The sequence below is a fragment of the Macaca mulatta genome, chromosome 13 (genome assembly GCF_049350105.2).
Source record: "Macaca mulatta isolate MMU2019108-1 chromosome 13, T2T-MMU8v2.0, whole genome shotgun sequence".
Lineage (NCBI taxonomy): Eukaryota > Metazoa > Chordata > Mammalia > Primates > Cercopithecidae > Macaca > Macaca mulatta.
Genome location: NC_133418.1, coordinates 101149057 through 101176417, shown reverse-complemented (window position 1 = coordinate 101176417; position 27361 = coordinate 101149057). Strand labels below are relative to the sequence as shown.

The 27361-nt window shown below is 39.4% G+C and overlaps 1 protein-coding gene and 1 pseudogene across 9 annotated transcripts in view; both read right to left on the bottom strand.

The window, feature by feature from the left end:
- ATAD2B (ATPase family AAA domain containing 2B) overlaps positions 1-27361 on the bottom strand; it is a 174313-nt gene that overhangs the window by 114202 nt on the left and 32750 nt on the right. For 5 of the 9 annotated variants that reach the window (XM_028831940.2, XM_077960071.1, XM_077960075.1 and 2 more), the window contains exons 3-12: positions 23729-23778; positions 23211-23364; positions 21393-21495; positions 20429-20537; positions 19261-19302; positions 16984-17100; positions 12223-12298; positions 6028-6126; positions 4179-4290; positions 1174-1289 (exon numbers count right to left, since the gene is read on the bottom strand). In XM_028831940.2, coding sequence (XP_028687773.1) covers positions 1174-1289; positions 4179-4290; positions 6028-6126; positions 12223-12298; positions 16984-17100; positions 19261-19302; positions 20429-20537; positions 21393-21495; positions 23211-23364; positions 23729-23778 — 978 coding nt within the window. The remainder of the gene's footprint in view (positions 1-1173; positions 1290-4178; positions 4291-6027; positions 6127-12222; positions 12299-16983; positions 17101-19260; positions 19303-20428; positions 20538-21392; positions 21496-23210; positions 23365-23728; positions 23779-27361) is intronic. The other 4 variants (XM_015111803.3, XM_077960074.1, XM_077960076.1 and 1 more) reach the window with 1 other exon arrangement.
- On the bottom strand, positions 8857-9851 carry LOC106992869 (phosphoglycerate mutase 1-like; annotated as a pseudogene).

The window sequence follows — 27361 nt, the reverse complement described above, 5'->3', positions numbered from 1 at the left end:
ATTTTGTATTGAAGTATAATTATTAGACATTGATATAGTTTTTTCCAGTATATAGACAAAAGTTTTACTTTGCTAAGTCCTTAAATCACCAAGCTTTGGCAGACAAGAAATAAAGTACAGAGTAATTTGGCAAGATATACAGAAATTTTAAATGTGTTTCCCTATGACCCAGAAATTTCACATCTTTAGAATAAATAATGTAGAAATACTCAAAAGGAATGTATATAGATTTAAATGACTCTTTAATAAGATTTTCCATATCCTTAAAAACAAGAAAAATAAACTACAACCAAATCTGAAAAACTGCCTACTTAAAGAAAACAGACATTTATCAGTTTAAATCTAACAGCCTAGATGTGTATCTTCAGAATATTCTTTTTTTTTTTTTTTTTTTTTTTTTTGAGATGGAGTCTCACTCTGTTACCCAGGCAAGATCTCGGCTCACTACAACCTCTGCTTCCTGGGTTCAAATGGTTCTGATGCCTCAGCCTCCCGAGTAGCTGGGATTCCAGGTGCACGACACCACCCCCAGCTAATTTTTGTATTTTCAGTAGAGACGAGGTTTCACCATGTTGGCCAGGCTGGTCTCGAATTCCTGATCTCAGGTGATCCACCGGCCTCGGCATCCCAAAGTACTGGGATTACAGGATTGAACCACTGTGCCCAGCCAGAATATTCTATTCTGCACAATCTTCTTTAACATAATTTGTCAGTCTTTTCTAATAGTTCACCAGCTATCCACCTCATGATCAGACACAATCTGTTCCTAAAAATAAATTATCAAGCTCACCCTATTTCAAAAATACTCCATCATCAAGTCAAAGAAACACATCAATAAAACTGTGCTTCCAAGAGTAAATAACATACAGCATCAAACTCGATGCATTGGGAGCCAAATTCAGAAAAATCCATCTGGGCAATCTGGTTGTGTATTTAGGGCTCACAGAAAGAATCTTATCGAGTACCTGACTCAAATTCTAAGATATAAACTTCAAGAACATACTTAGTTCCATGGCCTCTGGACCCTAAACAATAACATTTCATTTCTAACTGTCATTGCTAGGACACATCAAATAAATATATATCAAATATTTGTATTTATAGTAATTTACTCAATTAACATTTGAGAAAGTAACGGTAATAACAATAATAAACATCTATGACACTGCTTACCTTGGAGGCTGAATTTTAAACTTTTCAAAAATTTCTGGATATAAAAGTGGGAATACTACCATTTCCTTTAGTGCATGAATATGATGGCTCAATCCACCTATGCTATCAAACCGTACCTTGGAAAGAAGGGGAAAAATTTTATATAAAACAGTTTTATGTGTTTTATAAAATTTTTAAAATTTATAAAAGAGTCTTACGATTCAGAAATATATGCCTTTAGCAGAAGCTTTTAAACGTAACTATAAATAACTGTAGAAAAATAAGGCTAACAATAAAATCCAAGTTTACATTTCAGTTCAGGCAAATTAAGCTACCATTATTTAATCTAGTAACTCAGAACCAGGATTAATTCCCAACCTAAAACTTTAATAGGTATCTATAAGAGATTTTTTATATTACACTAACACATACAATTTTTATATCATACCAGGTTCTAATGGGCCAGGCACAGTGGCTCACACTTGTAATCCCAGCACTTTGGGAGCCCGAGGTGGGCAGATCACCTGAGGTCAGGAGTTTGAGACCAGTCTGATCAACATGGTGAAGCCCTGTCTCTACTAAATATACAAAAATTAGCTGGGCATGGTGGCGCATGCCTGTAATCCCAGCTACTTGGGAGGCTGAGGCAGGAGAATCACTTGCTCCCGGGAGGCGGGGGTTGCAGTGAGCCAAGATCGCACCATTGCACTATAACCTGGGCAACAAGAGTAAAACTCTGCCTCAAAAAAAAAAAAAAAAAAAAAGTTTAAATGGCTTTAAAAATATATAATTATTTTGTACATATATTCTCAGAAGGGGGCAATATTGTCCTCACAGGGGCAAAAATTGGTTCAGGGATAGGGCAAGAAATAATCTTAGCTATTTACAATAGTTTGTAGCCCTCCCAAGGTCAATGTTACCTGACAAAATGTTATTCTTTAATATTTAATTTCTCTAGTCAGAAAGAAATTTACTTTTTTTCTTCTTTATGGGACAATGATGAAAAAATGATTTTAGAAACACTGATCTATCACAAGAAGCAGCAAAGACTGTTCCTCCCACCCATAATAGTTTAAATAGCTAGAAGGCTTTGTAAGAAAAAAAGTGTACAGAAAAAAATGCTTGAAGAAAATTTTGCCCAAAATGTTAACTGTGACCGCCTCTTCCTTGCTTCTTCATTCTGTTACGGTACTCGAAAATGTTTTACAATGGAAGTATTACTATGATAGAAAAAGTGAAAGTAAACTATTAACAGAAAAATAAAAACAGAAGTTAAATAACAGAAACATTCTAAGAGAAGCTAAATTTTAAAGAAATAAGTGGTCTGGCGTGGTAGCTCACGCCTGTAATCCCAGCACTTTGGAAGGCCGAGGCAGGCGGATCACCTGAGCTTGGGATTTCGAGACTAGCCTGACCAACATGGAGAAACTCCATCTCTACTAAAAAAAATACAAAATTAGCCAGGCATGGTGGCGCATGCTTGTAATCCCAGCTACTCGGGGAGGCTAAGGCAGGAGAATTGCTTGAACCCAGGAGGTGGAGGTTGCAGTAAGCTGAGATCACACCATTGTATTCCAGCCTGGGCAACAAGAGCAAAACTAAGTCTCAAAAAAAAAAAAAAAAAAAAAAAAAAGAGAAAGAATTCACTCTGCTTTGGCAGAGACATCTAAAGTTTACTAGATTCATCTGTAAATGGATAAATGAAAATAAATGAAAGGAAAATAAAAATGAAGAAAAAATTTTTTAAGAGACAAAAAAGAAATAAAACTAACTAGATTCAAAAGAGTAAAGTGCTGGTAAGCCAAATACGCAAAGATCATTAGGTAAGGTCTTCTGAGAAGATGCACTATTAGAAATGGGATTCTGGTCATATGTAATACTCTAATATTTCCTTAGGGCCTGGTTAATAAAGTAAGACAACCATTTTCCTCTATGACTTCAGATTAGAGATAGTTAAAATTTCATCTTCAAGTATATATGCAATTCTATTTGATAACTTATTTTAAATCCCTCTATGAAAATCACTTAAATTACATTGTATAGAGAGATTTTTAGGAACAAAAAAAAATACATCAAGTAAGCTCTTGGTTATGCAGTAACCTTATTTCAAAATATCCCCCCAAAATAAGATACTACTCACAATGAGAAAGAATCTACCATGTCCTCCGAGTCTTATGTCTGTTTTTGTCATCCATTTCCCAAAGTGAGTTCACCACCACTCTTTATATTGATGACCCGTATCTGAATTTCTAGTCCAGATATTTCTCCTTAATGCCAAACCTAAATAACCAATTACCTACAAGGTGCTTTCACTTGTAGTATACCTCAGATACCTAAACATGTATTAGTTAAATACAACTAATTAAATCATCTTCCTGCCTCAAACATTTATTCCTCTTCTTATGTTCCCTACTCAGAGAATCAAGCCATTTTCCACCCAGACCATCCATTATCTACCTAGTCACCTAAGCTAGAAACCTGGGTAATACTCTCAAGTTGTACCTTTCCCTCATTCCCAAAAAGGAATTAATTCACCAAATTCTGTCATTTCTGAATTCAATCCTCAATTCTTTCAAAACCATTTACTTCTTCAAATTGTTATCCTACTTTCTACCATGACCATTACCCCAGATTACTAGACTACAGGAACATCCAGTCTCCCTAATGCCAGCCTTGCTTACCCCAAATTCATTAACTATATCACAGCCAGAGTGATCTACCCAAAATACAAAATCATGAAACTAGGCAATTTCAACAATAGCCCATTGTTCATCATGGTTTATGAAGCGTTGCCCCTTATAACCTTCTCAGCCCCATTTCCTACCTGTTACATATTCCAGTAACACTGACATGAAAACACGTGACTAAGCACCACATGTGGCTAGGGTTCTTAGGTTTCAAAATATATACATCGAAACATTAACACTGTCATATCTGAATTTTCTAGTTCTACTATGTGCTGCCTTAGAAACAAGAAAAAAGCTTAAAAAAAAGAAAACTTCTAGAAAAACATTTACAAAACTTACTGATTTATCAATGTTCATTGGATCAACATCAGCCAAGCTTGCACCCACTTTCACTCGTTCTCGGAGAATACCGCTAGCTAAGTCCTCTGCTCTGAAGTTCATAGGCAAACACCTGAAATTTATAAAAGTGCAAGTGAAGTTGCATTAAAAGTTTCACATTTTTAATGTTAAAATAAGTTTACATTCCTTGATGTCTTCATCTTTCTCCTTTTTCTCATAACCCAGAAAATAATATCAAAGAATTTCATTCTTTTACTCTACTTTTCTTACATTCTTGTCAAAGGCCAAAAATTAAGTTACTCACTAGATAAAGCAAACAAGATTGTTAATCTATTTGCCCAAAGAGCCCAATCTATTCCATTTTAGGAAAATATCTTAACATAACTGATTATCCCATGTCATACAACTATAAAAATAAACCTATATGTACTATAATATATGGGATTAAAATAAAATCAAGCTATTGACTGACTGAGGCAAGGTCTCACTCTGTTGCCCAGCATGGAGTGCAGTGGTGCAATCATAGCTCACTACAGCCTCAACCTCCTGGGCTCAAGTGATCCTCCCACCCCAGCCTTCCAAATAGCTGGAACTACAGACAGGCACCACTACACCTGGCTGAATTTTTATACAGACAAGGTCTCACTATGTTGCCTAGGCTGGTCTCAAATTCCTAGGCTCAGCCTCCCAAAATGCTGGGATTACAGGCATAAGCCACCAGCCCAACCTTTATTATAATATTTAAATCTATCCTCAGATATTACATGAATATGTCTACTCAGTTATATGATTGAAAAAACTGTCTTCCCCTTTTGTTCGAAAAAAATCAATTAGCGATCACATCTTGAATACTAAGCTTCATCTTTTGTGTAACTACCTTAAGAGAGATCTCTATACTACATTATTTAACACATTATTTAATATATTACATTATTTAATTTCCATAAATTAATATACTCAACTTCCTCTTTTAACCTTGGGTAAACACCAAACAATGGCATTAACAGCCTCAAAAAAGTCTAGTATCTATAATGAATGTAACTTCATTGATACTTCTGAACCCTAATTTATAAAAATATATTACCAAAGGAGATTATCAGAATAGTTCGGATTAAATAAGCATAAATTCTTTTATTTAAACTTGGGTTTTTCTCATTTTCTTTCCATCATTCACATGAGAAATTCTTTTTTAGTATACAATCTAATCAATCCAAACTTGTTTCCAAGACCTGCTAACTGAAAACTTGGTATTTCTACAATAAATAATAATTTGACACTTCAATTATTTACTCCTCCAATGAAAATTCTTTGAGGTTTTAGTGAGCCCAACAGTGATCAGTTAGTTACCCTAGTTAGGCAAAGATCACCATAGGCACTTGTTCAACCAACAACAAAAACAAAATAAATTTTTCCAATAAAAATCCAAGGTCTCCTGAGATACTTCTATTAGAAACCATGTCTTAACCTGACTGCTATAATACTGTAATCATTATAAGTACCTAAAATCAACCTCATTAAATGGATTTAGATTAGAGAGGAGGTACAGAGGAAAAGACAGATACTGCCATATAGGCTGGCCTGTTTCCCTTAGCTCTCCTTACTTTCCCTCTCCACAAATTATTTTATCATAAGTACTTTCAGACTAAGTAATTTCAGACTAAATTTCCCAAGGTTAGATTTCTATTGGAAGAAAAACTAATTAGAAACCAAGTCAATGTCTTCATCTAGTCTAAAATATGTGTTGAATATCAATGTTAGCAAAATGCCAGTATAGATAAGAAAATCATTCAAAAAAAAACCTATTTTTCCTTTTTTCTACCATGGAAATAGCACTAAAAATTTTACTAACCTATTTCTTGCTCTTGCCATGCTCTTTGATTTCCTTCTTTCAAAGCGTTCCTCATCAGAAGAAGTTGTGTCACTACTATGAATGGCATGCTTCTTTCTCCTATTTAAAGAGAATAAAATGCTTAAAACCATTATAATAGCAAACAACTTTTTAAAACACACTGTAATAGCTCAGAGGAAATTCAATCAGCAAATATTTATTAAGATTTGTACCCTCATACAGTTTACATGAAGTATAAGTTCTTCATGTAGTAATTACATGAAGCAATAAGTTCTGCAGAAAAAAAAGAAAAAAAAAAAAAAGGCCTGCAATCCCAGCACTTTGGGCAGTCGAGGTGGGCGGATCATGAGGTCAGGAGTTCGAGACCAGCCTGGCCAAAATGGTGAAACCTCATCTCTACTAAAAATACAAAAATTAGCCAGGCGTGGGGTAGGCACCTGTAATCCCAGCTACTCGGGAGGCTGAGGAAGGAGAATTGCTTGAACCGGGGAGGCGGAGGTTGCAGTGAGCTGAGATTGCACCACTGCACTCCAGCCTGGGTAACAGAGCAAGACTCCTCCTCGGGAAAAAAAAAAAAAAAAGGAGAATAGGAAAGCTAAAATTTTTTTAAAAGAAAAAATCAGGAAGGGAGTCAGTAACCAACTTTTTTTTTTTTTTTTTTGAGACAGTGTCTCACTCTGTCACCCAGGACGGAGTGCAGTGGCAAGGTCAGGGTTCACTACAGCCTCAACCTCCAGGGCTCAAGCGATCCTCCCACCTCAAACCCCTGAGTAAATGGGACTACAGGCACCCGCCACCACACTGGCTAGTTTTTGTACTTTTTGTAAAGAGGGGGTTTTACCATGTTGCCCAAGGTGGTCTCAAACTCCTGAGCTCAAGTGATCTACTCGCCTTGGACTCCCAAAGTGCTGGGGTTACAGACATGAGCCACCGCACGGGGCCAGCAACCAATTTAAATTACATCCAAATTTAGTGAATATCTGTCACTGTTTGATAAATAACATTAGAATCTCAGGAAAAAAAAAAGTTTATCTTTTTTTTTTTTTTAATTTTATCTTTCCCAAATAGTCACAGTCCAGACATTTAAAGAACAAAAGAAAAATAATACACTGGATTACAGAGGACAAGGGCTTTAACTTTCCACTTAAGATAGTTCCATCCTATTTGAACTTCTTATAAAATACATAAAATATTTTGAAGAAAAAAGTAGTTTATAATCAGAACTACTATGGAGAGATTAGGTAATATGCCAGGCTAAAGTCATCACAAAGGAGAAACAATATTTACTGAATGCCAGATTATTAGTATAACTCATGACATCTCTAAGAAACCTAAAAAAATACTATAATAAAACCACAACAAAACTATGTGCTCACAAAGTGTTCCAACTGAGTTCATCATATCCAAATCAAATGCTTCAACCACTTCTCTTAAACTGTACATTCAGTTAGCAATTCCACTAACCAGTAATTTGCCAAAAAAAAAAAAAAAACCTCAAAAATCATCCTAAATCCCTTTTTGCCCACCACATAATCATTGCCATTGAGTCCTAGCCACACTCCCTGTAAATGTCCCTCATATCGTCTTTTTCTCCACCCCTACCTAGGTTTCACTTACCACCTGCCTAGCCATTTAATCACCCTCAGCTCTGCTTTACTGGAAAAAAAAAAATGTGCCATGATCTTACCTCGGATCTTGTTACCGCATGAACTGCTCTCCACCTCTGCAATTTTAAAATGTAATGGCCTACTTTTTGAACATAACCTCCTAACATACCAACTTTCAACTCATCAAGGCCTACTACACCTGAGCACCCACTGACTCAGAGTCAACTCCCTTCGAAGCTTAATTTTCTGTCAAGACTCACAGGAAAAGCTATTACTTCAGTTTTTAATCCTCCTACCTGACTCTGTCTCCTTTTCCTTCCATTATACTTGCTAAATTTCAACTCTGTACCAATCCAAGTAATAAAAGTAGAATGCTGAACGGACTAATGAAAATCCACACAACCAGCCGGGCGTGGTGGCTCATGCCTGTAATCCCAGCACTTTGGGAGGCCGAGGCGGGCGGATCACAAGGTCAGGAGATCAAGACCATCCTGGCTAACATGGTGAAACCCCATCTCTACTAAAAATACAAAAAATTAGCCAGGTGTGGTGGCAGGCGCCTGTAGTCCCAGCTACTTGGGAGGCTGAGGCAGGAGAATGGTGTGAACCCAGCAGGCAGAGGTTGCAGCAAGCCAAGATCGTGCCACCGCACTCCAGCCCGGGCAACAGTGCAAGACTCTGTCTCAAAAAAAAAAAATCCACACAACCATACAAGCTGGAATCATTGTCAGTAATTTTCTCCAAGCACAAGTAGCCTTCAAAGATGTCCCAAAATCTGTGCATCAGTACTCCACTTCAATGCCCACATGTCCCATTAGCAACCCAGATTTTCTCAACTTCTCCTTAAGATCTTTAGCCCACCTCCTACTCCTTCTCTACTAATCGGAATCCTTTCATTACCTTCTACACCTATTTTTTGTGGGGGAAGAGGGAATTGTTTTTGTTTTTTTTGTTTTTGCTTTCTTTTTTTTTGAGACGGAATCTCGCACTGCCGCCCAAGCTGGATGGAGGGCAATGGCGCGATCTCGGCTCACCGCAACCACCATCTCCCGGGTTCATGCGATTCTCTTGCCTCAATTTCCCAAGTAGCTGGGATTACAGGCACACACCACCATGCCCAGCTAATTTTTACATTTTTAGTAGAGACAGGGTTTCACTGTGTTGGCCAGACTGGTCTCCAACTCCTGACCTCATGATTCGCCTATCTCAGCCTCCCAAATTGCTGGGATTACAGGCATGAGCCACTGTGCCCAGCCTGTTTCTGTTTTCCTGTTTTTAGACAGAAGGTCTCACTCTGTCACCCAGGCTGAAGTGTAGTGGCATGATCATAGCTAACAGCAGGGAGCCACAGCATCCATGGCTTTACGCACAGTCTTTCACCCCCCAGGAACTGCATGCACCTGATGGTCTTCAAGTTCTTGTCAAATTCACAGACAATGGGAATACCAGTCGGCAGGTTCAGCTCCATGACAGCCTCTTCAGAGAGACCCTCCAAATGTTTCACAATGCCCTGAAGGCTGTTGCCATGGGCCACAATCAGTACCCTTTTCCCTTCCTTTAGGAGGGGAACTATTTCTTCATTCCAAAAGGGCAGAGCTCTGGCTTCAAGAGTCCTTCAGACTCTCACAGGAGGGTAGCTGATCCTCTCTGAGGTCTGCATACCTGCGATCCTTACTAATGTTGCTGTAGAAAGGATGGTCAGGCTCCACTGGAGGTGGTGGAACATCATAGGAGAGCCTCCAGATCTTCACCTGGGCCCCACCATGCTTTGCAGCAGTTTCTGCTTTATTGAGACCAATCAGACCCCCATAGTGCTGCTCAATGAGGCACCAAGTCCTCACTACAGGCAACCACATCTGATCAATGGCATCTGGCACTGTCCAGAGGGTCCAGATTGCTCTCTTCTGCACTGAAGTGAAACAGATGTCAAACTCACAGCCAGCATCTCGCAGCGCCTGCCTGCAACTCTTCACCTCCTCATGGCCCATCGGGCTCAGGTTGGTGTTGTACCAGCCGCTGAAGCAGTTCTCCAGGTTCCAGGTGCTCTTGCTGGGCCGGATCAGCACCAGTTTGTAGGCGGCCATGCCAGTAGGCTGGGGAGGCCCTGCATCAATTTTTGATACTTCCCAATTCTCCAGGAAGATAGTTGCAAAAATTATCTACTTACTCTTTGCAATTTTGGTATTTATCCTCTCCTCTACTTCTTCCTCCCCATCAGGAAAGTTCCCAAGTTAATGTGTGTATTGGGTCTATAATTTATAGAAATGTAATTAATTTGCCAATAACAGCACAGAAGGAAGTTGGTGGGAGAAAAGTTGTATTGGTCTAAGAAAATGACTTCAGATAGTAAACTGAATGCATAAGAAAAAATAAAGAGAACCAAAAATGGTAAATAAATTTAGAAGTTAACAATACCTATAAATATATACAGTCATCCCTTAGTATCTACAGGGGAATGGTTCCAGGACCCTTGTGAGTACCAAATTCCAAGTATGCTTAAGTCCCTTACATAAAAATGGTATAGTGTTTGCACATTGCAAATGGCCTACACACATCCTCCCATATACTTTATTTGAAAATTTATCAAAGACTTAATTTAAGAGTTACCTCCTGTATACTTCAAATCATCTCTAAATTAATTATAATACCTAATACAACACATATGCTATGTAAATAGTCATCAAGCTGTATTTTTTGTTGTTGTATTGTTGGGGTTTTTTCTCAAATATTTTTGAGGCGTGGTTGGTTGCATTCACAGATACAGAACCTGTGGCTAAAGAGGGCCAACTGTACTTGCTAATATTTCTTCTCGTAGCTTCAGTAAAAGCCATTAAATCATATAAAGTAATAATTCCAACAATGTATTGTTAGATCTGTAACACTGTTAGGTGTTATACAAATAACAATAACACAACAAAAAGAGTTGTATACATAATTTCCCAATAAATAACTGAAAAGCCAAAATTCTAGTTGGGACTGGGCACAGTGGCTCATGCCTGTAATCCCAGCACTTTGGGAGGCTGAGGCAGGCAGATCACTTGAGGTCAGGAGTTGGAGACCAGCCTGGCCAACATGGTGAAACCCCGTATCTACTAAAAATACAAAAATTAGCCAGGCGTGGTGGTGCATGCCTGTAATCTCAGCTACTGAGGAGGCTGAGCCAGGAGAACTGCTTCAACTCAGGAGGCAGAGGTTGCAGTGAGCTGAGATCACATCACTGCGCTCCAGCCTGGGCGACTGAGTAAGGCTCTGTCTCAAAAAAAAAAAAAAGAAAAAAGAGCTTAAAAGCCAAGGAGTATATATACAAAACTATACAAAACGAACTCAAATCATATACAAAAATTAACTAAGTAAATCAATGACCTAAACATAAGAGCTAAAACTATAAACTATTAGAGGAAACCACAGGAACAAATCTTCATGATCTCTGAGTTGGCAATGGATTCTTAGATAAAACAGTAAAAGCATAAGCACAAAACAAAAAATAGGTAACCTGAACTTCATAAAAATTAAAAGTTTGGCCGGGCACAGTGGCTCAGGCCTGTAATCCCAGCACTTTGGGATCACTTGAGCCCAGGAGTTCAAGACCAGCCTGGGCAAGGTGGCAAAATCCCATCTCTACAAACAATATAAAAATTAGCTGGGCATAGTGGCGTGTGTCTGTAGTCCCAGTTACTCGGGAGGCTGACATGGGAGGATTGTTTGAGTCCAGGAGACTGAGGCTGCAATGAGCCATGATCATGCCACTGCACTCCAGCCTGGATGACAGAGCAAGACCCTGTCTCAAAAATAAAAAATAAACTTTTAAAAGTAGAAACCTTCCTTTATTTCTATTTTCTTCTACATGTAAAAGAAAGGATAATTAGGGCCAGGCGCGGTGGCTCATGACTGTAATCCCAGCACTTTGGGAGGCCAAGGTGGGCGGATCACAAGGTCCGGAGATCAAGACCATCCTGGCTAACACGGTGAAACCCCATCTCTACTAAAAATACGAAAAATTAGCCAGGTGTGGTGGTGGGTGCCTGTAGTCCCAGCTACTTGGGAGGCTGAGGCAGGAGAATGGCATGAATCCAGGAGGCAGAGCTTGCAGTGACCTAAGATTGTGCCACTGCACTCCAGCCTGGGCGACCTGAAATCCCAGCTACTCGGGAGGCTAAGACAGCAGAATTGGTTGAACCCAGGAGAAGAGGTTGCAGGGAGCCGAGATTGTGCCACTGCCCTCCAGCCTCCAGTCTGGGCGACAAAGCAAGACTCCACTTCAAAAAAAAAAAAAGTGGAAACCCTCCTTTGTACCTACATGTAAAAGAAAGGATAATTAGGGGGGAAAAATATTAAAGATTAACTCGAATCAATGCTTCAAATGAAAGCAATATGGGTCGCTTAGATTCAACTCTGCTAAGAGACCAAAGAGCTGTGTAGCTTCAGTGAACATAATTGTTAAAACGACAAATATTCCAGGCAAACTGTGAATCAGGAAGATAACAGTAGCATGTAGGATGACAACTACTAGTCACTAATTAAAGAAAAAAAGACACAATTAGTCTCTCATTGACAAATGCAAATGTTTCCTTTCAAAAACAAACCTTACCTAATATGGCTTCTTCTTGCTGGAGATCTATGAATATCAAACAGTGTGTTTTCCCTCTTTTTTTGATGAGCTGGTACTAAAAGGGAAGAAAAGGATATAAAGAAATAATAAATTGATAAATTAATGTATTAAAGGAGTAGAAATGACTTCAGCTCACTTTTTTTTTGTTGTTATTTGACACGGAGTCTCGCTCTGCAGTGGCGTGATCTCTCGTTCACTGCAACCTCCCCCTCCTAAGTTCAAGCAATTCTCCTACCTCAGCCTCCCAAGCAGCTAAGACTACAAGTGCGTGCCACCACACCCAGCTAATTTTTGTATTTTTGGTAGAGACAGGTTTTCACCATGTTGGCCAGGATGGTCTCGATCTCCTGACCTCGTGATCTGCCCACTTTAGCCTCCCAAAATGCTGGGATTACAGGATAAGCCACCGCACGTAGCCCTGTTAACTTTTTTTTTTGATATGGAGTCTCACTCTGTCTCCCAGACTGGAATGCAGTGGTGCGATCTCAGCTCACTGCAACCTCTGCCTCACAGGTCCAAGCGATTCTCCTGCCTCAGCCTCCTGGGTAGCTGGGATTACAGGCACCCGCAGTCATGCCCGACTAATTTTTGTATTTTTAGTATAAATGGGGTTTCACCATGTGGGCCAAGATGGTCTCAAACTCCTGACCTCATGATCTGCCCACCTAGCCTCCCAAATTGCTGGGATTACAGGCGTGAGCCACTGTGCCTGGCCCCTGTTAACTTTTTAAATAAAACCTAGTCATGTGCCTTCAACTACCAAATGCTGTCTAGAAGCAAAACAAAAATAAAAATTTTGTGGCAATACTATGAAGTTGCAAATAAACATTCTAAACAGATGTTAACGTAATCTTTGTGACTATGAGTTACACAAAGATTTCTTAGGTACATGATCCATTTTTTAAAATGTAGCTGGGTGCGGGGGCTCACGCCTGTAATCCTAGCACTTTGGGAGGTCAAGGCGGGCGGATCACCTGAGGTGAGGAGTTCAAGACCAGCCTGACCAACATGGAGAAACCCTGTCTGTACTTAAAATACAAAATTAGCTGGGCATAGTGGCGCATGTCTGTAACCCCAGCTACTCGGGAGGCTGAGGCAGAAGAATCGCTTGAACCTGGGAGGCGGAGGCTGCAGTGAGCCAAGATCGCTCCATTGAACTCCAGCCTGGGCAACAAGAGCGAAACTCAGTCTCAAAACAAAAAGAAAAAAGAAAGAAAAAAAGAAATTTAGCACAATCCATTTAAGAAATGATTCATTAAAAAAAAAATTGTTATAGGCTGGGCATGGTCCCGGGCCTTTGGAAGGCCAAGTCAGAGCATTGCTTTGAGACCAGGAGTTCCAGACCAGCCTGGGCAACACGGTAAGAACCCAACTCTAGTTTGAGGCACGGCAGATCACTTAAGATCAGAAGTTTGAGACCAGCCTGACCAACATGGTGAAACCTCGTCTCTCTAAAAAATATATATATACAAAAATTAGCCAGGCATGTAGCATGCGCCTGTAATCCCAGCTACTCAAGAGGGTAAGGCAGGAGAATCACCTGATTCCGGGAGGCAGAGGTTAGAGTGAGCTGAGATCACACCACTGCACTCCAGCCTAGGTGACAGAGCAAGACTTTGTCACAAAAGAAGGAAGGAAGGAAGGAAGGGAGGGAGGGAGGGACGGACAGAGGGAGGAAGGGAGGAAGGAGAAAGGGAGAGAGAAAAAGAGAAAGGAAATAAGGGGTGAGGGGAGAGAGGGAAGGAGGGAAGGAGGGAGGGAAGGGCCGGGCGTGGTGGCTCACAACTTGTAATCCCAGCACTTTGGGAGGCTAAGGCAGGTGGATCAAGAGGTCAGGAGTTCAAGACCAGCCTGGCCAAGATAGTGAAACCCCGTCTCTAATAAAAATACAAAAATTAGCCAGGCACAGTGGCAGGTGCCTGTAATCCCAGCTACTCGGGAGGCTGAGGCAGGAGAATCACTTGAACCAGGGCAGCAGAGGCTGCAATGAGCCAAGAGCGCCACTGCACTCCAGCTTGGGCAACAGTGAGACTATCTCAAAAAAAAAAAAAAAAAAAAAAAAGAGAGAGAGAAAAAGAAAAGAAAAAAAGAACCCAACTCTACACAAATATTTTTTTAAATTAGCCAAGCATGGCGACATGCATCTCAGCAGGCTGAAGCATGAGAAGGCTGCAGTGAGCCATGTTTGTGCCCCTGCACTCCAGCCTGGATGACCCTATCTCAAAAAAAAAAAAAAAAGCAAAATGTATAAATTGGAGTTCATTAAAAATTACAAATGGGCCAGGCATGGTGGCTCACACCTGTAATCACAGCATTTTAGGAGGCCAACACAGGTGGACCACCTAAGGGCAGGAGTTCGAGACCAGTCTGGCCAACATGGTAAAGCCCGTCTCTACTAAAAATACAAAAATTAGCTAGGTGTAGTAGCGCATGCCTGCAGTCCCAGCTACTTGGGAGGCTGAGGCAGGAGAATCGCTTGAACCCACGAGGTGGAGGTTGCGGTGAGCCAAGACTGCACCAATGCATTCCAGCCTGGGCAACAGAGTGAGACTCTGTCTCAAAAAATAAATAAACAGGCTGGTGCAGTGGCTCATACCTGTAATCCCAGTACTCTGGGAGGCCAAGGTGGGCAGATCACGAGGTCAGGAGATCGAGACCATCCTGGCCAACACGGAGAAACACCATCTCTACTAAAAATACAAAAAATTAGCCAGGTGTGCTGGTGGACACCTGTAGTCTCAGCTACTCAGGAGGCTGAGGCAGGAGAATGGCAGGAACCCAGGAGGAGGAGCTTGCAGTGAGCAGAGATTGCGCCACTGCACTCACTTCTGCTTTTCAAAAGATACTATTGAGAGAATAAAAAAGACAAGTAACAGACTGTCTTGTCTTAAAAATATTTGCAAATGACATATCTGTTAAAGGTCTAATATCCAGAACCTATAAGGAATCTCAAAACTCAATAATAAGAAAACAAACAACCCAATTGAAAAAATGGCAAGATATCTAAACAGACATTTTACCCAAGATTTACCACTGTCAAAAAAAACAAAAACACATGAAAAGATGCTCCAACACCATTAGGGAAATGCAAACTAAAACTATAATAGATACCTGTTAAAATTAATTAAATAATCTGAGTATAGCAAGTGTTGACAAGAATACAGAGCAACTACAGCTCTCATACACTCTTAGTGAAAGTGGTATAACCACTTTAAAAAGAGTTTGGTAACTTCTTATATCTCATCATAAAACCCAGCCTTTCTACTCCCTGGTATTTGTTAGAAATATACAAACGTATGTCCACACAAAGACCTGTTCATCACAACTTTATTTGTAATAGCCAAAAACTGGAATGGATCATAATGTCAAGTAACAAACGAATGGATAAACAAATTGTGATATATCCACACCACAGAATGCTATTCAGCAAAAAAAAAAAAAAAGGAATACACAGCTGGGTACAGTGGTTCAAGCCATCACAGTGCTTTGGGAGGCAAAGGCAGGAGAATCCCTTGAGGCCAGGAGTTCAAAACCAACCTGGGCAACATAGCAAGACCCTGTTTCTACAAAAAAAATTAATTAGCTAGGCATGGTGGTGTACACCTGTAGTTCTAGTTACACAAGGAGTTGAGATAGGAGGATAGCTTGAGCTCAGGAGTTTGAGGCTGCAGTGTGTTATATTTGTGCTTCCGAACAGCCACTACATTGCACCATGAACAACACAGTGAGATCCCTTCTCTAAAAGATAAACTTTTAATTTTTTCCTTCTCTCAGCAAAAAGAGAAAAAGAAAAAAAGAAAACAACTAAGTTATTGGCCAAGCTGCAGCCACATACTATTTTTGTGACCTCAGGTAAGTCGCTTAATCTCTTGGACCATAAAGATACTTTCCCTAGGCCGTGTACAGTGGCTCACACCTGTAATCCCAGCACTCTGGGAGGCCGAGGTGGGCCGATCACCTGAGGTCAGGAGTTCAAGACCAGCCTGGCCAGCATGGCGAAACCCTGTCTCTACTGAAAAAATACAAAAATTAGCCAGGTGTGGTTGCAAGCACCTATAATCCCAGCTACTCAGGAGGCTGAGGCAGGAGAACTGCTTGAACCCAGGAGATGGAGGCTGCAGTGCACTGAGATAATGCCACTGTACTACAGTGCCTGGGTGACTGCAGACTCTGTCTCAAAAAAAAAAAAAAAAAAAAAGGGAGAGATACTTTCCCTGAAGAATTGCTGTAAATTAAAGTGCTCAGTAAACTATACAGTGTAATACATTAATATGAGCAGTATTACTAAATACAAGGTTCTATAAATAAAATGTACATGCTGTATGTAAATCAATACTGCTACCACATACTTTGACTTTCTTTCAGTTGCATCTGTGTGCACAGAAGTATATGTAGTAAAAGATACAGTATATAAAACCCATAAGAGATTTCCTTCTTTTAAATTTGGCAATACTAATTTTTTAAAAAGCAGTGGCACATTTTTAGTAGAGACAGGGTTTCACCGTGTTAGCCAGGATAGTCTTGATCTCCCGACCTCGTGGTGGCAGGCACCTGTAGTCCCAGCTACTTGGGAGGCTGAAGCAGGAGAATGGGGTGAACTTGGGAGGCAGAGCTTGCAGTGAGCTGGGATCATGCCACTGCACTCCAGCCTGGGCAACAGAGGAGTTGCCAAAAAAAAGCAGTGGGGCAGAATAAGTTACTCAACTACCAAAAATAAAAAAGTTATTTACAGTTGCCTACCTATTGGAGGTGCTTGGTATCGATCCACTGTTTTTCTCTGTCTCAAATTATATGGTCTATCATTTTCTTCTCCTTCTGCCTCTTCAACTTCTATATCTCCATCCTCCTCTTGAGATTCTAGTTTCCCACACACAAAAACAAAAGAAAAAAGCATTGTTTTAATCCAAAAGGATTAGTCTACTCTAGAACTGAATATTTACACTTTATCCATTACTCTTTTTGCACAGGTGACATTTAAGTGCCAACATACTAAGTAAAGCATACGTAATTAAAAATCAACCTAAATGGATGTAAAAGAAAATACTTTCCCTGCCAGTGATCAATACAATTATCTGCTAAATAAATTAATGTGATCATATTTTATCTCTTGATTTACTTAGGAACTTTGATTCGCTTTGGTCATACAACGCAATAATAGAAAACAGACTTAAAATTTTATCCAACTACAGCAAACCTCAATCAATGTTCAATTAACCACTAAATTAGTATTCAAATACCCTTGGTAATTCAAAAAAATATGCTTATAGGTAATTACTAATGTTACAGCAAGAGCAACTTATGTTGGGAGTGTAATGATTTGTTAGACCTGTTGATCACAATTAAGCATGGATTAGTTACATTTTGGTAGCAAAGTGCATGTACGCATTGAGATGGAGCATGAAACAGACTTCTAGGGTATTGGTAATAGTTTATTTCTTGACATAAATGATCATTTTATAATTCCTTTTTTTTTTTTTTTTTGAGACGGAGTCTTGCTGTGTCGCCAGGCTGGAGTACAGTGGCGTGATCTGGGCTCACTGCAACCTCTGCCTCCCGGGTTCAAGCAATTCTCCTGCCTCAGCCTCCCAAATATGTAGCTGGGACTACAGGCATGTATCACCATGCTTGGTTAATTTTATATTTTCAGTAGAGATGGGGTTTCGCCACACTGACCAAGCGGGTCTTGAACTCCTGACGTCAGGTGATCTGCCCGCCTCGGCCTCCCAAAGTGCTGGGATTACAGGCATGAGCCGAAATACTATTTTTTAAAAATGATTTGGCTATAGCTACAATGTAACATCTAAGTCCAGTTAAAATAAGAGTCTAGCTGGACGCTAAGGCACCTGCCTGTAGTCTCAATTACTTAGGAGGCTAAGGCAGGAGGATGGCTTGAGCCCAGGAGTTTGAGTTCAGTCTGGGATAACACAGCAAGACTCCATCTCTAATTTTTTTACTTTTTATTTTTTTGAGACAGAATCTTGCTCTGTCACCCAGGCTGGAGTGCATGATCTTGGCTCACTGAAACCTCTGCTTCCCGGGTTCAACCGATTCTCATATCTCAGCCTCCCAAGTAGCTGGGATTACAGGCATGCACCACAATGCCCAACTAATTTTTGTATTGTTGGTAGAGACAGGGTTTCACTATGTTGGCCAGGCTGGTCTCAAACTCCTGACCTCAAGTGATCCACCCGCCTCAGCCTCCCAAAGTGCTGGGATTACAGGGGTGAGCCACCAAACCCAGCCTCTATTAAAAAAAAAAAATTTTTGGATGAAAATTAATAAGCATATGAACCCCCAAATGCAATATGTAACTTTTTAACCACAAGAACTGTCAATATAACACAATCATATTAAAGCATAGAAAAAAATATAAAGCTGGCAGTGATACTTAGGGAAGCAGAAGACTAAAATTGCAAAGGGCTGGACGTGGTGGTTTATGCCTATAAACCCAGCACTTTGGGAGGCTGAGGCAGGAAGACTATTTGAGCTCAGGCGATCAAGACCAGCCTGCGCAACAAACATATTGACACCCCATCTCTATAAAAATTACAAACAATTTAGCCGAGCATGATGGCATGTGCTTATGGTCCCAGCTACTCAGGAGGCTGAGGTAGGAGGATTGCTTGAGCCTGGGAGGTCAAGGCTGCAGTGAACTGTGATTGTGACAATGCGCTCCAGCCTGGGTGACAGAGTGAAAAACTGTCCCCAAAAAAAAAATAAAGAACCTGCCAAGGACTTTATATTTTACTCATGACATCAGAAAGCATTATTTGAAAAATTTTTATTGTTAGGTTGTACAGAAAAATCAACACACACAGTATTTATCTAAATAATACTATAAAATATTTGTACCTAAGTAAGTTATCTAAATATCCAAAACATTACTTTTTGAAAAATGTCTGTACCATAACACAATATTACAGGCAAAAATTCTAAATATGGCATATCTACTTTGGAAACTCTACAAAGATATTCAGTTAATGAAAAGGCAAAAATCACATTATAAATCTGTCTCACCTATACTGATTTTCTCCAAAGGAAGCAATTTAGAGGTTCTAGCTGTAACAACAATAATATTTGCTCAATAAAGTGCCTTCATTAGAAATATCACCTCTTCAAAACTGGCTAACAAAATATTAACTACAGAATTTTTTTAAAAAACACAGTCTTCTCAATCTAAACTACACAAATAATGGGAACTAGTAAGATTCCCCTATAAAGTACTACTAATTTGCATTTACAATACACCAAATCTTCTGAAAATCCAATTCAATAAAGATTAATGCCAGGCCGGGCGCGGTGGCTCACGCCGGTAATGCTAGCACTTTGGGAGGCCAAGGGAGGCGGATCACCTGAGGTCAGGAGTTCAACACAAGCCTGGACAACAAGGCGAAACCGCGTCTCTACTAAAAATACAAAAATTAGCCAGACGTGGTGGTGCACACCTGTAATGCCAGGTATTCGAAAGGCTGAGGCAGGAGAATCGCTTGACCCGGGAGGCAGTCTGCAGCGAGCCGAGATCGCGCTACTGCACCCTAGCCTGAGCAACAAGAACAAGACTCTGTCTCAAAAAAAAAAAGATTAATGCCTACAGAATTAAATCCTATAGGTATACTCTTCATCAATTTATAATCCACGGGGCCAATGTGCTGCTATCATGTTCCCAACTCCGGCCCTACAAATTCAGTCTGGGTTCTTCAGTTCAGAACCCACGAAGGCCTCAGAAAAGAATAGTATAGTCCCCTTCCACTGGTATTAGAAGTCTCTCTCTAAACTTTACTCTTTATTTCTCAGACCATACCTAAATTCAAGATCCACATAATCAGAGATTTAGAGGCCATGGATAACAAAGTAACCATCCAGTTAGAAGGTGCCTAAGTACAAAAAAGTCCTCATCTAAGAAGCAAATGAGCCCAAAGCAAATCCCATACCAGATCACTGAAGGACTACCAATGGCTACTAATGAAATACATTACATAATGTACAATGTGCACTTCAAAAGATTTTTCCAAATGAAGGAAATGAAACTCAGATTGCCAAGTAAATTTAAATTATTTCAAATTATACAATATAGACCTCAAAATCCATTGTAGACTTGGTAATAGTCTACAAATATTACTTGTATATTTTATTTTTCCTCCCTCCCACCTGAACTTTCTAGAATTTCAAAAGATGCTTTACAAACCTTCTTCTTCACCCTCAGTAGAAACTTCATGATGATTTTGTATCCCATAACTATTTCTCCTTAGTGACTTTCTTCGCCTTTTCACTCTTGAATACATATCCATGTTTTCCTTTTAAAGAAAGAAATCTGTCAAATAGTAACATGACATTTATTCTCCACTATAAAAAAACAACCCAATGGGACACACCTGCTCAACAAAATTTATTGAGCACCTATTTGCATGCCATAGATTTGTGAAAATGGAGCTTCCTAAATTAAATAAACGTAAGAAATAAAAAGGAAAAAAACTTATAACAAACTTATAAAAATGTAAAACACATAATGCCAGCAACATACTTTCTCCCTCAAGCAAATTACAGCCTAGTAGGAGGGAAATAAGACAATCACAGGTAATTATAAAAGAAAGTAAAATAACTTAAATGCCACAAAGAGAGGTACAAAGTACTCTAGAATTCAAAGAGAAGACCCTCCTTTTGTTATGGGGTAAAGGGAAGGGAGGCAGTGTCTGAAATGAACCTTGAAACAAAGATAGAACTGCATCAGTCACTAACTAGAAGTATTAACAAGAGTAAAGGTTATAGGAACAAGAATCATTTGTTTACACTTAGGCAATGGTATGTGAGAAAACAAAGTTGAAGCCAGATCATAAACATCAAGGTGTTTTTAATAAATTCAGTGCACAACAAAAAACCATTAATGGTTCAAATCAGAAGAGTAACAGAATCACAGTTGCACTTTAAGGTGACTCATACAGCAAAAATGAAGAGGGTTTTCTTGGGAAGGTTATAGCAAGAGGAGAATGAAGAAAAGAAGCAAGCAAGCAATAAAATCCCAAATAAGTTGGAAATGAAGAGGAAGGAATACTCGTGCTAATTCAAAAACATCCAACTGTTGCATTCTCCCTTTAAATTCCTCAATTAAAATAAAACGTATTTACAAAGATTGCTACAGCTAATATACTCACAAATTCTGTATCTGTCCACATTCGAAGTCGTTCTACTTCTCCTGATCGACGATTCCGTCGGATATTAATGTTGTCCATTTCCTGTAGCACAGCTTCAGCAGTGCTACAATCATATAATAAAATCAGGATTTAGACAATGGTGGCACCATATACATAAAAGAGCTCTTTGTGAAAGCGTAATCAAATCATCTCTGATGTGTAATTATACACAACTTTTTTTTCTTTTTTGTTTTTTTTAGATAGTGTCCCTCTGTCACCCAGGCTGGAGTACAGTGGCCTGTTCGTGGCTCACTGCAGCCTCAACCTCCTGGACTCAAATGATCCTCCCACCTCAGCCTCCCGAGTAGCTGAGACTACAGGCATGCACTACCATGCCCAGCTAATTTTTATATTTTTTTGTGGAGATAGGGTTTCACCATGTTGCCCAGGCTGTTCTTGAACTCCTGGGCTCAAGCGATTCATTCATTCATCTCAGCTCCCAAAGTGCTGCAATTACAGTGGTGTGCCCCACTACATCCCAATTAAATACCTCTTTCATAACCAGCATCCATTATCAGAATACAGTGCCCAATAAGAAAAGCAAAACCAGGACATCTTCTACCTTAATATACACATTAAAATAAAACTTTTTAAATATAAGGCTTTTGTTAATAAGGTCCCAATTAAAAAATCCATAATGCCTCTATGAATAATTATCAGATATATGACACTGAAAAAATACTAATTCAACCTTTTTATTGAAAGATGGTGTTAAGAATAACTTGTATAAAATAAGTGTATAAAATTATTTTATTTGTATTTGTATAAAAATAAGTAATTGTATAAAATAAAACAATTTGTAAAAAGTTTAAAGCCTTATAAAGTTTACTGGACTCTTTCAGAAATTCAAGTAAAACACTGACATTCAAGAAAAACATGCTAACATCTTAGCAATTTTTTTTTTCTTTTTTAAGAGATGGGCTGCTGGGCACGGTGGCTCATGCCTGAAATCCCAGCACTTTGGGAGGCCGAGGCAGGTGGATCACGAGGTCAGGAGATTGAGACCATCCTGGCTAACATGGTGAAACCCCGTCTTTACTAAAAATACAATTAATCAGGCATGGTAGTACACGCCTATAGTTCCAGCTGCTCGGGAGGCTGGGGCAGGAGAATCGCTTGAACCCAGGAGGCAGAGGTTGCAGTGAGCCAAGATTGCATCACTGCACTCCAGCCTGGGCGAGAGATTGGGGTCTCATTATGTTGCCATGACTGGTCTTGAACTCCTAGGCTCAGGATCTTCCCACTTTAGCCTCCTGAGCAGCTATGACTACAGTCTCCAGTCACCACACTTGGCTATCTTGGCAATTTTTATTTTGTATTTTAAACAAATACTTACATAACAATTACTATGCATCTAGATACTGATCTAAGCATTTAACAATACTTAAGTTTTAATAATAACTTAAGCGCAAATTTGATGTTACCACTGTAGAATATAATTTCCTCTCTTGTCAAATAGGGATTGTACTGACCACCCTCTCCAGGCTGTTGTAAGGATTAAGTAGGATGACATATTATCTGAGAAGAGTCAAGTTTTACAGATGCAGACGTTGAACGGACAGTCAGCTCACTGACTAGCTAAGAGACTCAATCCCACATACTCAGTCTCAAAACATCTTCAATTCAAACTCTTGAATTGACCCACCACACCCAGCTTCAAGTTAAGTTTTAAAAGAACGGTACTGATTGCTAAGTCGTTTCTTAAGCTATTTTTTTAAAATGTAACTGTCTTAAAAAGCAAATAATTAAATGAAATTGCTTAATACATAGCATTCATACCTATTTACTAGTTGATCAAATAACAAACTCTGGTTCACACTTTCAAATCTGTTTTTCCTGGAACGACAACTTTTTCTGACTTCCATGTCACCATTTATACAAGAAAGGTCCCCATCTCCCTTCTTTTCCCCTCGAAGGGGATGGCTTCGAAGGGCTACAAGAAGAGAGATATTTACATTTCAAAGTACAGAATACAGAAAGAAAGAAAAGGAAAAAAAATGAAAAAATTACTTTTAAAAGACTACAAAAAGTTTAATATAACCTTTTAAAGGCTTTAATATTCAATAATCTAAAATTTCGATAAAGTTTACAATGTCATAAATAATTTAAATTATTTCAGGTACGCTGACTTCCCAAAGTTTAACAATTACATATATTTTTTTACTATGACTGAAATTCAGCCATTTCCAACTGTATGCTCAGCACACTATTAAATCACTCTATTTTTCCCCACTTTACTGCTTTCTCTAACATTGCAAGAATTTTAATACTAACCAGTTTTATAATAGAATACTCACATAAACTACTATGTCCGTTTGGTAATGTAGCACCAGGCTGAGAAGTTAACCTAGAACACAATTATATTTAATATGCAAACACATCAACATTTGTTTATATAAGCAAGAAATGCAATACTGTTGGAATTATTTTAATCTTTAAAATGTTACTTTAATCTTTAAAACTTTTTTAAAAGATAACTTTTTTACTGTAAGATTGGTAATATGCCAATTAATAAAATATACTAGCTAACTTAGTTAAAAGCCATTTTATTACTTCAAGAAAAGCTTTAATAACATTATAAACTAAGTTTACTCTGCCATCAACTTTACAAATTAAAACCCAAAAAAAAGGCTTAAGCTTAATATGGACCATAAAATTAACTGAGACCATAAGTAGCAGGGGTCACAGGCATTAACTATTGGTTTTGGTTGTTGAAATAAAATTGAAACAATGATAAATTTATTAACACAATAAACAGTAAGAAAAAAGTGCTTGCATACCTTTATCATTTAATAATTTCTTCAAAGTATGTTATTACACATCTAAACTGACAAATGAAAACAGCTGATTTATCAAAAGAGCCATTTTACAATTCTCCCTTTTGGGTGGAAGAAGAGAAACGTAAATCGCTGGAAAGTTACTAACAAGGCCATCAAAACATGAGGACTAGGAAAAAGTCACAGTACTTCTTAGTATTGTCAGAAAGTTGAAAAGTAAAAACTAAATTGCTGCATAATAAAAGAGCTGTCAATGCAAACTAAGATATTTTTGAAATATCCAACAATTATTAGTTTCGAAGATTAAAAAACTAGGGAAAGGACAGCCAGAAAATCACAAATATATGTGACTGTCTTTTTTTTTTTTTTCCTCGAGACAGAGTCTTGCTCTGTCACCCAGGCTGGAGGTACAGTGGCACGATCTCGGCTCACTGCAACTTCCGCCTCCTGGGTTCAAGCGATTCTCCTGCCTCAGCCTCCCAAGTAGCTGGGATTACAGGCATGCACCACCATGCCTGGCTAATTTTTGTATTCTTAGTAGAGATGGGGTTTCACCATGTTCATGAGGCTGGTCTCGAACACCTGACCTCAGGTGATCTGCCCGCCTCTGCCTCCCAAAGTGCTGGGATTACAGACGTGAGCCACCACGCCCGGCCCCTGTGACTGCCTTCTATGTGGTGTGCACAAACTTTTAATCAAAATAATCTAACATTTTTGGTTACTCTAGTACTCTTCATGTTAAATTATAAATATATTGTATATCACAATACCCCTGCCCAGCAAAGGTCACAGTTAAGATAACTAAAGGTTATAAACAGAAACGCAAGCCAGGCACAATGGCTCACGTGAGCCTGTAATCCCAGCACTTTGCGAGGCCGAGGCGGGTGTTCACCTGAGGTCAGGAGTTCGAGACCAGCCTGGCCAACATGGTGAAACCCCCTCTTTACTAAAAATATAAAAATTAGCTAGGCGTGGTGGTGGGCACCTGTAATCCCAGCTACTCAGGAGGCTGAGGCAGGAGAATTGCTTGAACCCAGGAGGCAGAAGTTGCAGTAAGTGGAGATCACACCACTGCACTCCAGCCTGGGTGACAGAGCAAGGATCCATCTTAAAAAAAAAAAACAAAAAACAAAAAAAAACCTAACTACTATGCATCTTCAGATTGTCAAAAAACAACAACAAAAAATCTAGCCCCCCCCTTTCCCCTAGAAAACAACAACAAAAAAACACCTTTTCCTAGTATACTGTCTTAGAGAAAATTTCATTTTTAGAACCATTGTATACAATGCACGATTCTCCAGGTATATGAGTGTGACTATAAAGTAACAAAATGGATGTAATACAGGTATTCTTAAAATGTTGTCACTGCACAATGCGTTTCTGGAATTCTTGAGAATCACTCTCAAAATCCACTTAAAACCACACAAAAAAACCAACTTTATTACTTCATAAATATACTTTGTCTTTAGACCCAACAAAGCATTAACTCAGCTTGATGAGTTTATTCACAAGTCTTGGCACCAACTGAATTCTGACTGTACACAAAGCCAAATGGTTGGAATTTCACATCACTTGAATTGTTCAAAAGAATAACATGCAGACCCTAAAGTCATTCCACAAAAGAAATCTAAAACTTTTTGGAACAATGGCAACATCATTGGGGAAAAAAGCACAACAAGCTTTTTGTCTGCTCTAAAGAAGACAATGCTTACTTGGCTTTTATTACTAATGAAAGATCTGTTTTAAGAAAAAATTTCAAAAAACTTGTTCTTCAATTGATCCAATTACCTTATAGTCACAGATTATTGTCATCATGATCTTTATAAAAGGGAGAGAGAGTGAAAAAGGAGACATGACATGAAATACATGAGTATATTAAGAGATTTAATATACTGAGATTTTTTTTTTTTTTTTTGAGACGGAGTCTTAGCCACCCAGGCTGGAGTGCAATGGTGCGATCTTGGCTCACTGCAACTACCGTCTCCCAGGTTCAACTGATTCTCTCGTCTCAGCCTCCCGAGTAGATGGGATTACAGGCACCCGCCATGATATCCAGCTAATTTTTGTATTTTAGTAGAGACAGAGTTTCACCATGTTGGCCAGGCTGATCTTGAACTCCTGACCTCAGATGATCCGCTCGCCTTGGCCTCCCAAAGTGCTATGATTACAGGTGTAAGCCACCATGCCCAGCCTATACTGAGATTTTGTAAGGGTTAGCCTGCTTAAACATATGTGCCTAAAAGTTTCCATATGTATCAATGTTCCCAAAAGTTGGTCACTTAAATTGAGTGTGTAGCTTTATTCTTTTATTTTATGAAAAGAAGGAAGGTGCGTTGGAGATTTTTTTCCCTGTATCACTGTTTCCTGAATTTTTATTTATCATTTATTATTTTTTGAGGGGACAAAGCCTCACTCTGTCACCCAGGGTAGAATGCAGTGGCCCTACTTTGGCTCACTGCAACCTCTGCCTCCTCGATTCAAGCAATTCTCATGCCTCAGTCTCCCAAGTAGCTGGATTACAGGCGTGCACCACCATACCTGGCTAATTTTTGTATTTTTAGTGGTGACAAGGTTTCACCAGGTTGGCCAGGCTGGTCTCGAACTCCTAACCTCAGGTGATCCCCGCCAACCCCCGCCTCAGACTCCCAAAGTGCTGGGATTACAGGTGTGAGCTGCTGCGCCTAACCCTATTTCCTCAATTTTTAAATGGAAACTGTTTCACTTTGCATTAGGTGATTATTACATTAGAATTTTCTAGGCCGGGCGCGGTGGCTCAAACCTGTAATCCCAGCACTTTGGGAGGCCGAGACGGGCGGATCACGAGGTCAGGAGATCGACACCATCCTGGCTAACATGGTGAAACCCTGTCTCTACTAAAAAATACAAAAAACTAGCCGGGTGAGGTGGTGGGCGCCTGTAGTCCCAGCTACTCGGGAGGCTGAGGCAGGAGAATGGCATAAACCCGGGAGGCGGAGCTTGCAGTGAGCTGAGATCCGGCCACTGCACTCCAGCCTGGGCGACAGAGCGAAACTCCGTCTCAAAAAAAAAAAAAGAATTTTCTACAGCTTTAATTATCTGGGGCATAACCATTGCAATATCAGACTTAAAAATCATACTCATTCTCCCTTTCCCATATAAACTCAAGGCATTTAA